Raw genomic sequence first — 12,685 nt, 5'->3', positions numbered from 1 at the left:
GGCGGGGGGTTGTTGACACCCCGAGCCCGTTCCTGCGGATGTGCCTCTTGCAGCACCTTCCTGCGGCTGCGGCTGCGCCTCCCGCCCGGGAGCCTGCGGTTGGGGCGGGGGCTTTCCTGTCGTGCCGGTGCCACGAGGCCGGGACAACACCCAGGATAACACCCAGCAGCCCCGCCGAGAGCCCCTCCGAGCATCCTGGGGATGGTGCAGAGAGAAGGAGCCCGGAACAAGGGCTGTGCAAAGCATCGAGTCAGGCCCTCTCCCTCCTCCTCCTCCTCTTCCTCCTCCTGTGCTAAGGCGTTTCCCGATGTTGAGGCATCTCAGGGCACCCTGGCCCCCTCCCTGGCCGTGCCCACACCGTGCCCGCGGGGTGGCAGCGCTGGCACCAGGTTCGCCGTCACTTCTGCTTTCGGGGCGACATCAGCCCCAAGAGCGCAGCTGCTCGGTGGGGCCGAGCCGGGGGGCTCCCACCAGGGCAGGAAGCCCCTCTTTGGGGCCTGCCCACACCCTGCCACCCTCCCCGGGGGGTGCCCGCAGCCCCCCAGCCCTCGGTGGCCCCACTCTCGTCGTGACGTCCTTCTCCCCCCGCGGGCTCTGGAAACCGCAGCCGCTTTTCCGCGCTCCCTCCTTTCCCCGCCCGGCCGGAGGTGAAGGCGGAGGGTTCCCCACGACGCCCGGTGCCAGGGCTGCCCTCGCCCCGCCCGTGCCAGGCCCTGCCGGTGAGTCCTGCACTTGGGACCCCGCCGCCTCCATCAGCACAGGTGAGCCCTGCTGGGAAGGTGCTGGAGCGGGGCTCGGCCCCGGGGATGCTCTGGGTGCAAAGGGCGCGCTCAGGATCCCTCGGTGCCGCTCTCCGTGCTGGTCCCTGAGGGTTTTGGGGAGGCGGGTGGGTGCTTTGGGGATGTGGGAGTCTCCTGGGGACGCTCGGAGCATTGAGCCGTGTCTGGATGCTGTTGGGTGCGGATCCTCGGGGACCTCGGTGCCTTCCGCCCGCCGGGGCTGCTGAGGAAGGGGGGGATTGGTGATGGAACAGGGGAATTTGGGGTGAGTTTGGCGTGGATTTGCCTCTGCTGCTCCGGCACAGAGGCACAAGCTCATGGTGGCCTCAGCCTGGAGCCCTGTGCCAGCCCGGCGGGCAGAGGGGGAGGACGGGCACCCCGGCGCAGGGTGCGGGGGGTTTTGTCAAAAGTGTGGGTGAAATCCCTGTGGTTTCATTTCCACACGGAGACTCATCCCGCAACTGCCCCGTCCCGCAGCAGCTGCCTCCATCGCGGCTGATTTCCCATTTCCAGACTCTCAACTTCCTTATCAAAACTTGCTCCTGGAGCAGAGCCACCGGCGCTGGGCTCCCGCAGGTGGGGGCTGCGGCAGGAAAGAGGTCGCTGGGTGCCTCCTCCGTCCCCCCGACCCCGAGGGCCCCTCTCCGGAGGGGGAGGAGGATCCTCGGCTGGAGTTGGGGCAGTTCCATGCTCAGCGTTCTCCCGCGAGGAGCAGGACCCCGATGTCACCTGCCCTTTCTGTCCCCTGCAGGTCCCATGGCGCTGGGCCGAGCCGTGCTGCTGCTGCTGCTGCTGCTGAGCCCCCTTCGGGCGTGTGGGGCTGAGCTGCTGGAGCCGGGGCTGCCCCGGGACGGGCAGTGGGTCTGGGGGGCGGCCGAGCCCCTGCCCCTCTCCCGTGGGAAGAGGGATGACAGCAGGAAGGGGCTCGGTGTCACGGCGATGCTCAGCAGTGACAGGAGCGATGGTGTCTCTGTGCCGCCGCCAGCACCCGGCACCGAGGCCAGGCTGCTCCCTGTGCCAACCGCGGCCGAGCCCTTGGATGATTCCCCCGAGCCTGAGCTGCTCCTGAGCTCTGCAGCACCAGAGCCCAGCACAAACGCCAGCCTGCTCCGGGTGCCTGTAGTGTCCACCACAGCCGAGCCTATGGATGAGACAGATTCCCCTAAACCCGATTTACTGGAGGACTCTGTGGAACCAACAGTGCCCAGCCTGCTCCAGGTGCCTGTGGTGTCCACCACAGCTGATCCCATGGACGAGACCGATTCCCCTGCTCCCGACCTGCTCCTGAGCTCTGCCCCACCACCAGCACCCAGCACCAAGGCCAGCCGGGCGCCCGTGGTGCCAAGCACAGCTGATCCCATGGACGAGACCGATTCCCCTGCTCCCGATCTGCTGCCAGGCTCAGAGCCCCAAAAGAGCATCGCCACCACCACCCGCAGCTGGCTCACGTCCCCCATGGAGGAGAGCACAGTGACTGATGGCCTGGACAGCCGCTCCTCCGCGGGACCACGCTCAACAGCCCCTCCAGCCTTTGTCCTCACCACCACGGGCTACAAGAACCCCAAGAAATACGGGGCTCCGCCTGCAGCGACCCTCCCGGCCTCTTGGGACACCACGCCGGAGGCCACCGCGGTGCCCTGGGAGCCCAGCGGGATGATGATGAGCAAGTGCCTGCTGGCCATCCTGCTGCTGGGGCTGGTGGCCGCCACCTTCCTGGTGTGCACGGGGGTGCTGGGGACGCTGCTGTGGCGGCGGGCGCGCTCGGGGCAGCGCCGGTTCAGCCGCACCGAGATGGTTTGTATCTCCTCGCTCCTGCCCGACGCCGAGGCGGCCGCCGGTCCCCGGCCTGTCCCGGCCCGGCGGCACAAGCTGCTGCTGCCCGACGGCAGCTCCGAGCCCGATGGAGACAACCTGACTCTCAGCAGCTTCCTGCCGGAGCACTCCTGAGCCTCGGGAGTGGCTCCTGCATCCCGCAGCTCTAGGGATCCCCTGTTCCCCGGTGTTTTAGCTTGGACCAGTGTGACGGAGCTGCTCCCCCTCGGCCAGCTCAGCCCTCGAGGCCCATCCCATTAAAGAATTACCCGGACTCGGTGGTCTCTTCCCGGCAGGGACGGCACCCGCCAGCCCCTCCCCGCCCCTCCGCCTGCCCACATCCTGCTGCCAAAATTTCGCTTCTCCATCCCTGCGGGAGCAGAAACGAAACCCGCGGCCACCCCTCGCCGGGCAGGGACCAGACCCCGGGACCTCCTCCCCGCGTGGGCTCGGCCTGGTGGGAGCTGGGAGCGCGGGGGGGACGGGGCGGAAGCGCCGGGGACAGGGACGGGGACAAGGACAGGACGGGTGCGCTCGTGGCACAACGTGTTCCTGCCTGCGGTCGCTGCAGCGAGGCGGGGACACCTCCGGAGCCGCCGCTGCCTGTCAGGTGCTCGGCCCGGGGGCGAGCGGTGGCCGCAGGGTCTCGGCATCATCCGGCAGCGCTGGCCCCGGCTGGGACTGGGACTGGGAGGGAAGAGGAAAGCAAATCCAAGAGAGGCCAGAGCCTCCCATGGATTTCACCCTCTCAGGCAGGTGTCAGTCACCCCTCAGGCCACCGACTGATCCCTTCCTTGGGGGAGTGGAAATAGCCCAGGACTGGCCCTGTCCTGCCAGGCTCAGTGTCCCCATTTATCCATTTTGGTCCATCTAGGCTCCACATCCTCACATCCCCACATCCCCACATCCCCACATCCCCACATCTCTACATCCCCATCTCTGCTGTGAGCAGGTTCAAAGTCCCCATCTCTCCCTCCCCACCCCTGCCCTGCCAGATTAGCACTCCCATTCCCACACCCCCATATCCTCTTCCCCACATCCCTGAGCTCGAAGCCTCCTCAAAGGCCACTCTGGGCTGTCTGTCCTGGGGGAATTGCCAGCGTGGTCGTTCACCTGCATCCCGGCCCCGCTGCCTGTTTACATTCACCCTGTGTTTGGGATATTTTCCATCTGGATCCTGGCAGCTGCACAGCCCCGCTCCGGCTGTGAATGTAAATGTTTATGGGTGAGTCAGCCGGGCCAGGGGACCCGCAGCTGGTGGCCGTGGCCGGTCCCCACGCAGGACACCCTGACCGTGGGCTCCTTGCTGATGCCACCCTGCTCTGTCCCACTGTGTCCCCATGCCAGCGCCCCGCCAGCCAAAGCAGCCGCGGGGAAGGAGGGATGCTCCCATCCTCTGGCTTCACCACAGAGCAGCTCATCCGGCCTCTGCCCCCGGTGAGGATGAGGCCGCAGTGTCCCGAGGAACTGGGTGGGTGCAGATCCGAGGGATTGCTCCCGCTCTCGCAGCCCTGTGCTCTCCAGCAGGAGCCCAGCGAGGATAAATTTCCCTCCACCGCAGGAGCGGGAGCCGGGGATCGCCCTATTTGGCGCAGCCAGCAGGTCCTGTCGGGCTGCCATGGCCCATCTCACGGCACAGGAATTCACGGGAAGCCTGCGCGGTGTCACAGCAGGATCCTCAGGGATCAGGGCAGCGTGCTGGGGAGGGTGACAGGGGGCCGGGGGTGTCACCGGGCTGGGGAGGGTGACAGGGGGCCGGGGGTGGCACAGTCCCACTCACGACGCTGCACATGGAGCTCCACACGCCTCGTGCAGCTCCGCAGGACGGGTCCCCCCCTCCGGGTATTTTGCTGGCGCAGCAAAGCGCAGCCCAGGGAAGCAATTAAAAGCAGAGCAAAGCTGAAATGCCTCAAATTGCCGGTTCCCCGGGCGGGCTGTGCCGCCGAGCCCAGCCCTGCGCGGTCCCGCGTTCCTGCTGCCCCAAATTACACAGCGGGGCCGGGCGGTCCCGACCCTGCCCAGCTCCGAGGGGCCGGGCCGGGCCCGCCGCAGGCAAAAACGGCATCGTAATGGCCGGGGGGAGCTGGCACCGGGAACCGGGCCGGGAATCCCGGCTGTGAGGGTGGGGACACTGGGCAGGGAGGGATGGGGATCTTGGGAGAGGGGAAAGGGAAAAACTGGGCAGGGATGGATGAAGACTCTGAGCAATGAAGGGTGGGAACCGTGGGCATGGTGGGATGCAGATCCTGGACAAGGCGGGGTGGAGACTCCAGGCAAAGAAGGATGGAGATCCTGGCTAGGGTGGGATGAGGCTCTTGGATGAGTGACAGTGGGGACTCTGCACGATGTGGGATGCAGATCCTGGGCAGGGTGGAATGGGGACCGTGGACAAGAAGATAGAGCCCAACACCGGCATTATTGGCTGCATTATTGACCGTGGACAAGAAGATAGAGCCCAACACCGGCATTATTGGCTGCATTATTGAGTGCATTATTGGGTGCATGGGGGAAGCTCAGCCCATCTCCACCTGGGCTGCAGGAGCAGGGCCAGATGCTGCTGGAACCCCTCCAAGCCGCCCTCGCCCCCGGCCTCCCCTCGCCTTTCCCCCTTCCCCTCTAAGATTTCATCACTGAGCACTTAAGGCCGGGAAAAGCCGCCCCAGCAGCTGCTGGGAGCAGCCAGACGGACGGAGCCTTTATTTCGGGGAGCCGAGACACCGGCAGCGACGCCGGAGAAGCCCCAGCGGCGCCAGCTCCCCTCCGGCCGAGGGGACAGAATCCCCCACCCCGCGGGGGTCACGGTCCCCTGGCGCTGGCCGTGGCTTTTTGGGGGGTCTGGCAGGTCCCCAGAGAGGAGCAGAGGAAAATAGCAACAGGATGAGGTCACACAGCGGCTGCAGCCTCTTGAGCAACCTCAGGCCAGGCCGAGGGGATCAGGGCAGGGGGAGACAGAGTTTGAGGGGGGGCTCAAGAGATGCCCCCAGACCCCCAAACTGGACACTGGGAGCTGAGCAGCTGCTGTGCTTGTCTGGGGAACCAGGGGGACCCCTGTCTGTGTCCCTGCCTGCACCCCAAGGCAGAGGTGCCCAGGCTGGGATTTCCAGGCTGGGATTTTTCAGAAGCATTCTCCCGAAATTAAGGGGATGGTCCCAAGCCATGTTTTCCCCACTGGCTCAATAATGTCAGGACACTGAGCCCACATCCCTCATTGTCCCCCTTGGGCCCTCAGATGGGCTTTACCCCCACCTTCATGGATAAAAATAACACTAAAAACAACCCCCTGTGTGACCCCCATCCCCACTTGCACCCCAAAATGTGGCCCCTGCCAGGGTTGATGGTGGGGAGCTCCATGGCTCCTTTGCTGACGGGATAAGCCAGGAAACACCCCCAGCCCCAGCTGGAGTTCATCTGGGAGGGGGCTGGGGGCTGCCTGCCTTTCCCTGGCCTCCCACACCCCCTCCCCATCCCGGCCGTAATGAGAACAAGCTGGTCCCGGGCTGCAACGCAGGAGGAGGAGGAGAAGGAGGAGGAGGAGAGGAGGGAGAAGGAGGAGGCTCCATCCCAGCAGGCTGCAGAAAGGGGCTCGAGGTGTGTGGGACAGATCCTGTCTTCCCGGCTCCCTCCCGCCGGCTGCAGGCGAGGTGAGGATCCCACTGGATGTGCCAAGCTGCTCCCCAGTTTTTGGGTGGCTCTGGAGCAGGGCTCAGGCTGTCCCACAGCTGGGGGTGCTGTGGTGAGCGCTGGGCATGATCCCCACGGCGGGACAGGGACAGGGCTGGCCACATGGCTGCATTCCCAGGCAGGAATCGGAGCGTGCTGCGTCTGGACAACACCAGAATCGTGAATTTCTGGAGCGGTTGGGAAGCGGAGCTGGGAACGAGCTGTGGGTCTGGGGTGGGCGAGGATGGGGCTGGAATGGGATTGGGATGGGGGTGGAGGGCTGGCAATGCCTGCGGTGCCAGGCCCTGCTCTCGGCACTGCTTTGGGCTTTGCTCAGCCCCTCCATGGCTGTGGCTGCTCCTCAGCTCCGATGGCTGCCGGGGAATTGAGGCCGTCCCCATCCCGGGACCCCTTTCCCGCCGAGGGGCCCCTGTCTGGGGTGAAGAGGAGGATGAAGGGGCTCATCTCAGCCCCTCAAACCCTTCATTCTCCCGGTGCTGGTCAGTGCTGTGACCCCACAGCCGCAGCAGTGCCCGTGGGGAGCCGGGAGGGTTGGGGGTCAGGGGCACCTCCCACCTCCGCTGCCGTTTTTTTGCACTGCATTAATGAGAACCAGATTGTGCAGCCAGGAAAGAGCCTGGAAGCCAAATCCTGCTGCTGGAGTCCCTCTCGGTCTGTAGAGCTGCTGGCTTGGGTTTGTTTTGGGGTGGAAATGGGATGTGGGTTGGGATTTGGGGAGCCTGAGGTTGGGGAATTGTCATGGGGGGTCTGTGCTGATGGAACTGGGGAGCTGCTTCCTGACACCTCCCCATGGAGCCGTGTGGAGGGGAAGAGCCCTGGGAATGGCTCGATGGTGTTACGTGGCGTGGCACGCGCTGGTGGCCCTCGGGAACGGTCACGTCCCTCTCCCAAATCCCGTGGGGTGCAGAGCTCGGCCAGGGGCTCACCCCGGTCACCGCTCTGGGGTGGAAAGCACGTCTCCCGTGTCCCACAGCACGCTGTGGGCTGGGGAATGGGACAGATCCAGCCCCAGCAGGGTGAGGAGCACAGCACAGGGACGGAGCCAGTAGTTCCCCTCTTTACCGGGGGCGCTAAGGCAGCCGGGACCCCCCATTCCCTGCACCCCAACTCTGGGGCTGCCCCTTTGTCCCACACCCCACCCTGCTCCACTCAACCACCACGGTGGTACCAGGGTGAAATTCTGCCCCAAACTATTTTTAGCCGTGCTCCAGCTGGGAATTAACGGTCCGGGACTGGCGGTTGGGAAATGCCTCTTGTGCCGGGCCCGGCCCCTTTGTAGCGTTGCCTGTGTCAAAGTTTCCACTGCAAACCTCCATTTTTCAGGAATTCTCTAATCAGCCAAATGACCGTTGTCTGGAGCCGGGCGCTGGCAGCAGCCCCGGTCCCCTGGCCTTGAGCAATCCCACCCAGCTGGCTTCCAGCTGCGCCCTTGGAAAACAAATGGAGCCCCTCGCTCTGTCAGAGCGGGAACTGTAGGGAAAGCTCCCTTTCTATTTCCACCAGGAAATTCAGGCGGGTGGGGCCGGCTCGGGGGGCTCGCTCTGTTGGGGTATTAACACATCCCCCTCCCCTCTGCATCTGACAGGTCTCCTGCACGAATCCTGGGAATGGGCTCAGCCATGGGCACGTGGCTGCTGCTCCTGGTGTTGCTGGCGGTGGCCCCGGCGCAGGCGGCAGCGCCCCGGCACCGCCCGGTGCTGCCGGACACCGCGGGCAGCGGGGACGGGGACGAGGCATCGGCCACGCTGCCCGCCCAGCCCGTCACCCCCCGGGTCAGCCCCACCGTGGGGGACGCTCTGGGGACCACGGTGACCAACAGCTCGGCGCCGGGCGTGCTGGATGGGCTGGTGGATTTCTTCAAGGAGTATCTGCTGGTGGTGGTGGTGGTGGGCTCGCTGTCCTTCGTCCTCCTCTTCATCATCTGCGCCGCCGTCATCGTCCGGCAGAAGCACAAGGCCTCTGCCTACTACCCCTCCTCCTTTCCCAAGAAGAAATACGTGGATGAGCGGGACAAGTCGGGGGGAGCGCGGGCGTTCAGCGAGGTGCCCGAGAAAGCCCCCGAGGCGGGCGCGGAGGAGCCACTGGACGGCAGCCGGCAGCTCCAGGCGGACATCCTGGCTGCTGCCCAGAACCTCAAATCCCCCCACAAGGCACCGCTGGCCAACGAGGCCCGGGATGAGCAGAATTCCCCTCAGGAGAAGGAGGAGGAAGAGGAAGGAAGGAAGAAGTTGGGGGATGAGCAACCCAAGCTCCCTGCCCAAAATCCAGGTGCGGAGGAGGCGGCGAGCGCAGGAAGCAAGGAGACCCCAGATGCATCCCAGGATGGCTCCCAGGCTCCCTCTGGAATCTGAGGCAGGGACACAGTCCCAGGCAAGCCCGAGGAGCTGCTGGCTTGGGACACACGATGGACACGGTGGATCAGGTTCCGTACGTACGTGGTGGCTCGAGGAAGCCCCGATGAAGATCCCGTTCCCGCCCAGCTCTCCCAACCCTCGTGCTGATGGGATGCTCATGGGGGGGATTTGCCAGCTGGTGGCTTTCCCCAGCACTGGAACGCTGTCAGCCCCAGCTCCTGCTGCCCAAGGGGTCTCTTCCACCCCAGGAACTGGGTGGGTGCATCCCCCCAGCTCCAGCTCTGTCCCCACTGTGCCACCAGCTTCCTCCCAAATCAGCAGCAGCCCGGTCTGTGCCAGGCTCCTGGCTGGGAGCTGTGTCCCTCTGGGACGAGGGACGGGAGCGGGGCTGGAGGTCTGTAGGACATGGGTCAGCTTTGCCCGTGGCCACCCAAGGGAAAGAGGGATGAGGGGACAAGGTCCCTCCTTTCCTTCTTTCACCCCAGAGCCCAGCTGGATTTTTGCCTCACTCCCTGAACCCCTTCAGCTAGAAATAAACATTTCCTCCGCACAGCTCCTCTCCCGTGTGTCTCTGCAGCCGGGGGGTGGCCAGGGGACAGCCCCCATGTCCCTGCGCTCCTCCAGGGACAGGGAGTTATCAGACCCCACATCAGCACATCCATCACGTGCCCTTCCAGGAAACCTTTATCTTGCACCCACAGCTGTGGGGCTGAGGGGGGGCTGTGGGGGACTCAGCCACAGCACTGGGGTGCAGCTGCTGCAGTGGGGACAGCAGGGAAACCTGCAAGGTGAGAGGCTGCTCTGCCCCAAGAGCAGCACACCCCTGCAGCCTCCTGGGTCCCTGTAGTTTATCCCATTATGTCCCTGCCTCAGGACAACTTCCCCTGGGAAGAGTGTGCCACCACAAAGAGCTGATTTTGCCCCAGAGCAGATGTGAGCGTGTGAAGTTCCCCGGATTCTTTTTTTTTAAACTGGGGGATAGCAGGATTGTTCCGTGAGGGAAAGGCACGTTCCTCACAGCTGGAGGGTGCCAGGAGCTGAGGAACCACAAGAGGGACCTTGTGAGTGACAAACCTGCAGCAATGTGTGACCTGTGTGTTAAAAATTACAAATACTGTGCTCAGATGGAGCAGAACGAGACAATTATTTTTTTAAATGTGGTTTTAAATTTTTAACAACACCCTCAGTACAAAAAATGGGAAGTGAGGTGTCTTTTGGGGGGTTAGAAGGTGAAAAGGTGAGGTTTGCCAATGTGATGTCTGCTTGGTTTGGAAATACTCCCGCGGAAAAGAGGAACTCTGGGAGCTCCCCCCCTCAGCTCTGCTATTCCCCACTGGGGTTCCAGTCTGAGGGAATTTTAGAGAATCCTGGAGTGATTTGGGTTGGTTTTTAAATCCCATCCGCTTGTAAACCCCTTCCTTGGGCAGGGACACCTTCCTCTAGCCCAGGATTTACAGCTGTAAGAGAGCACCTGGTGAGTGAAAAAGTGAAATTCTTAGAGAAAACACCCCAAAATTTCCTCAAACATGAGCTTCAAAAATTAAGCAGCGACAGGATGGGAGCAGAAACCACCAGTGTTTCCTGGCCACTTTTCCCTTTGGCACCTGCCAAGGGTCCCAGAATTCCAAGAGCAGGAATTTGCCCCTGGATTGCGACACCAACCCTGACGCAGCCAGGGGGGGCCCCACAGCTCTCAAACACACATCCAAACCAGGGCAACATTTCCCACTAAATTCCATAAAATATTAGGCAAAACTAGACATCTTCTCAAAAAAAAAAAAAAAAAAGAAAAAGAAAAATGAAAGTGCAGCCCTTCTAGTACCAGACAGCGGGGTTTTGTCTCCGGAGCGGAGTCTTCCCGCGGCATTCCCGAGGGGATGGGAGTCCCCATCCACGTGAGCACTACGGAGTGGCTGGACACCACAGGGACACGTTGTGCGTAACTTGTGCGTATCTTACAGCTTGAGTAGTGCACAGGGTCCTACTACAGCCCGGGGATTGCGCTGCAGAGTGAGGAGGGAGGAGGGGAAGCTGTGCAGGCAGTTCAGGCATTGTCGGCTTCTTTGTCGGACTCTTTGTTTTGATCCTGCTTCAGTTTGTAATCAGCCAAGGCAGCCTTGATGGCGTCTTCAGCCAGCACTGCAAAGCAAAAAAAAAGGGTTTTAAGGGCAATTCAAGGCTTTTTAGATTAAAAGATGAAGTAAAAACAAAAGCAGGCAGCAGTGAGCAAACAAGACCAGCAGCACAGACTGATCTTAGGAGAAGAATCTGAATGGAATTCCTAAAATACTGAATTCCTATAGTGCTGATTTCATGTAATGTAACTTTAAATAACAATATAACATTGAAGTGATCTGAAAATTAACCCTGAAATCGGAACAAGTTTTCTCTTAAGGACAGTGCTGTGTAGAAACTGTGGAAAACAGCATCCAGAGTATCTGAGATCCAGGGTTTTCACTTACTGGAGCAGTGCAGTTTGACAGGTGGAAGGCAGAGTTCCTTGGCAATGTCTGTGTTCTTGATTTTCAGCGCTTCATCAACCTGAAACACAGGCAGAGGTGGTCACAGGCCCTGCTGTTTGTGTTTGCTAAGAAGGTTTAATGCTCCAGAGCCAGCAGAATCCACAAAGGAGATCATTTCAGCTGCCTAGAGCAGCGAGGGATGTGGGAATTAAGGAATGTCTGATATATCAGTGTCACAGACTGTCCCCACTTGGGCTGCTTCGAGTCTCTTCATCCTCTACCACAACACTGAGGTGCATTTACTGCTGGCAGAAACAATCTAAAGATTATAAGTAAAATTTCTGCCATCAGCCTGGTTTCGCTCATTGCGTAAGACACAAAGGAATTTCCTGGTGGAACTGCTCAAAGTGTGGATATAACACCTGGGGACATGGTGGAGCTGCCAGTGCTGGAGGGACAGCTGGAGTCAGTGTTCTTAGAGGGCTTTTGATATTAATGATTCCCTAATGAAAAATACAATTGGTGCCCTACAGCTGCAACCCTGAGAGTCGCTTCTACAGCACAAAGTAGTGCAGGCACTCCCCGGAGAGCACTTCCTCCGTGATCCCAACAGAGAACGCAGGCACGTGGGAAGCTCTGCAGCTTTCCTGGAGCTCCCTCACCGTTTTCCCTTTGACCCACTCCGTGGCCAACGAGCTGGAGGCGATGGCCGAGCCGCAGCCGAAGGTTTTGAAGCGGGCATCCACGATCTTGCCGTTCTCGTCCACTTGCACCTGCGGGAGCATTTTGGGGACACCTCAGCGCCCGGTTCAGCTCAGCCGGGCCCCCGGGGAGCGGGACTGGCCCTGCCCCGGGCACAGCGGGCACAATGGAGGCCCGGGGGACACAGGCGAGTCTGACCCTCGCAACAGCCCCACGTAAAGCCAACCCAGGTGTCAGAGGGCCCCCAAGGTCACCTGCAGCTTCATGACGTCGCCACAGGCCGGGGCACCCACCAGGCCGGTGCCCACGTTCTTGTCGTTGCGGTCAAGGGAGCCGACGTTGCGCGGGTTCTCGTAGTGATCCACTACCTGCCAAGACAGCGTCAGCGAGGGTCACCCCGCATCCCTCCCGTCCCTCCTCATGTCCCGCTCGCCCCTCACCTTCTTGTGGTAGCCCAGCGCGGCCGGGGCCGGCCCGGCCCGGGGCCGCAGAAGCGCTGTCCCCGCCGCCCTCAGCGCCGCCATCTTGATAAAGGGGAGGGTTGGTGTCCAACCCCTTTTTATAGCTTCGGGCGGGTTGGCCACGCCCCCGTCACGCCCCTTCGCGTCCCGAGCCCGCCTCTCACCCCGGTCATACGTTGGCCGCTCAGACGGTGCGAGCGCCAGAGGTCGCCTATGGGAAGGGCCTCGCGTTATGATCAGTAAATAAATAAACGATGGAAACGGCCTTTCAGTCGCACCAGGGTTTTTATCGCGACAGCCGGCGTTTGTGCGGCACGCGGCGCCACACTCAATATGGCGGGCGAGAGGCGCCGCGCACGCCCCGGACCCTCTCGGAGGCCCCCTCATGGCCACACAGCGGGGTGCCCGCGCTGCTGCCTGCGCCACGGACCACA

The 12,685-nt window shown here is 62.3% G+C and overlaps 3 protein-coding genes across 5 annotated transcripts; 2 read left to right on the top strand and 1 right to left on the bottom strand.

Moving 5' to 3' along the window:
• The first annotated feature begins 680 nt into the window (after nucleotides 1–680).
• Nucleotides 681–2,750, top strand: SELPLG (selectin P ligand). Its single transcript, XM_015643539.3, has 2 exons — nucleotides 681–761; nucleotides 1,531–2,750. Exon 2 carries the CDS (start codon nucleotides 1,536–1,538, stop codon nucleotides 2,724–2,726), a length of 1,191 nt encoding a protein of 396 aa, XP_015499025.2. The 5' UTR covers nucleotides 681–761; nucleotides 1,531–1,535; the 3' UTR covers nucleotides 2,727–2,750.
• Nucleotides 2,751–6,308: 3,558 nt separating this feature from the next.
• Nucleotides 6,309–9,178, top strand: TMEM119 (transmembrane protein 119). 2 transcript variants are annotated; one of them, XM_019008306.2, is made up of 2 exons: nucleotides 6,309–6,474; nucleotides 7,858–9,178. In XM_019008306.2, exons 1-2 carry the CDS (start codon nucleotides 6,338–6,340, stop codon nucleotides 8,621–8,623), a joined length of 903 nt encoding a protein of 300 aa, XP_018863851.1. In that variant the 5' UTR covers nucleotides 6,309–6,337; the 3' UTR covers nucleotides 8,624–9,178. The 2 variants fall into 2 exon arrangements, with proteins under 2 accessions (XP_018863851.1, XP_015499066.2); XM_015643580.3 differs by lacking the exon at nucleotides 6,309–6,474 and adding an exon at nucleotides 6,597–6,923.
• A 573-nt stretch (nucleotides 9,179–9,751) lies between these two features.
• Nucleotides 9,752–12,662, bottom strand: ISCU (iron-sulfur cluster assembly enzyme). Of its 2 annotated transcripts, XM_015643575.3 has the most exons (5): nucleotides 12,231–12,357; nucleotides 12,045–12,158; nucleotides 11,751–11,861; nucleotides 11,089–11,167; nucleotides 9,752–10,765 (listed from the first exon to the last, which is right to left on the bottom strand). In XM_015643575.3, the coding sequence occupies exons 1-5, from the start codon at nucleotides 12,312–12,314 to the stop codon at nucleotides 10,671–10,673; spliced, it is 483 nt and encodes a 160-aa protein (XP_015499061.1). In that variant the 5' UTR covers nucleotides 12,315–12,357; the 3' UTR covers nucleotides 9,752–10,670. The 2 variants fall into 2 exon arrangements, with proteins under 2 accessions (XP_015499061.1, XP_033374082.1); XM_033518191.1 differs by lacking the exons at nucleotides 11,089–11,167; nucleotides 11,751–11,861; nucleotides 12,045–12,158 and having other exon boundaries at nucleotides 10,556–10,765; nucleotides 12,231–12,662.
• Nucleotides 12,663–12,685: the final 23 nt, after the last annotated feature.

This window comes from Parus major, chromosome 15 (assembly GCF_001522545.3).
Source record: "Parus major isolate Abel chromosome 15, Parus_major1.1, whole genome shotgun sequence".
In the NCBI taxonomy this organism is placed as follows: domain Eukaryota; kingdom Metazoa; phylum Chordata; class Aves; order Passeriformes; family Paridae; genus Parus; species Parus major.
This window is presented reverse-complemented; position numbering and strand designations above follow the sequence as displayed.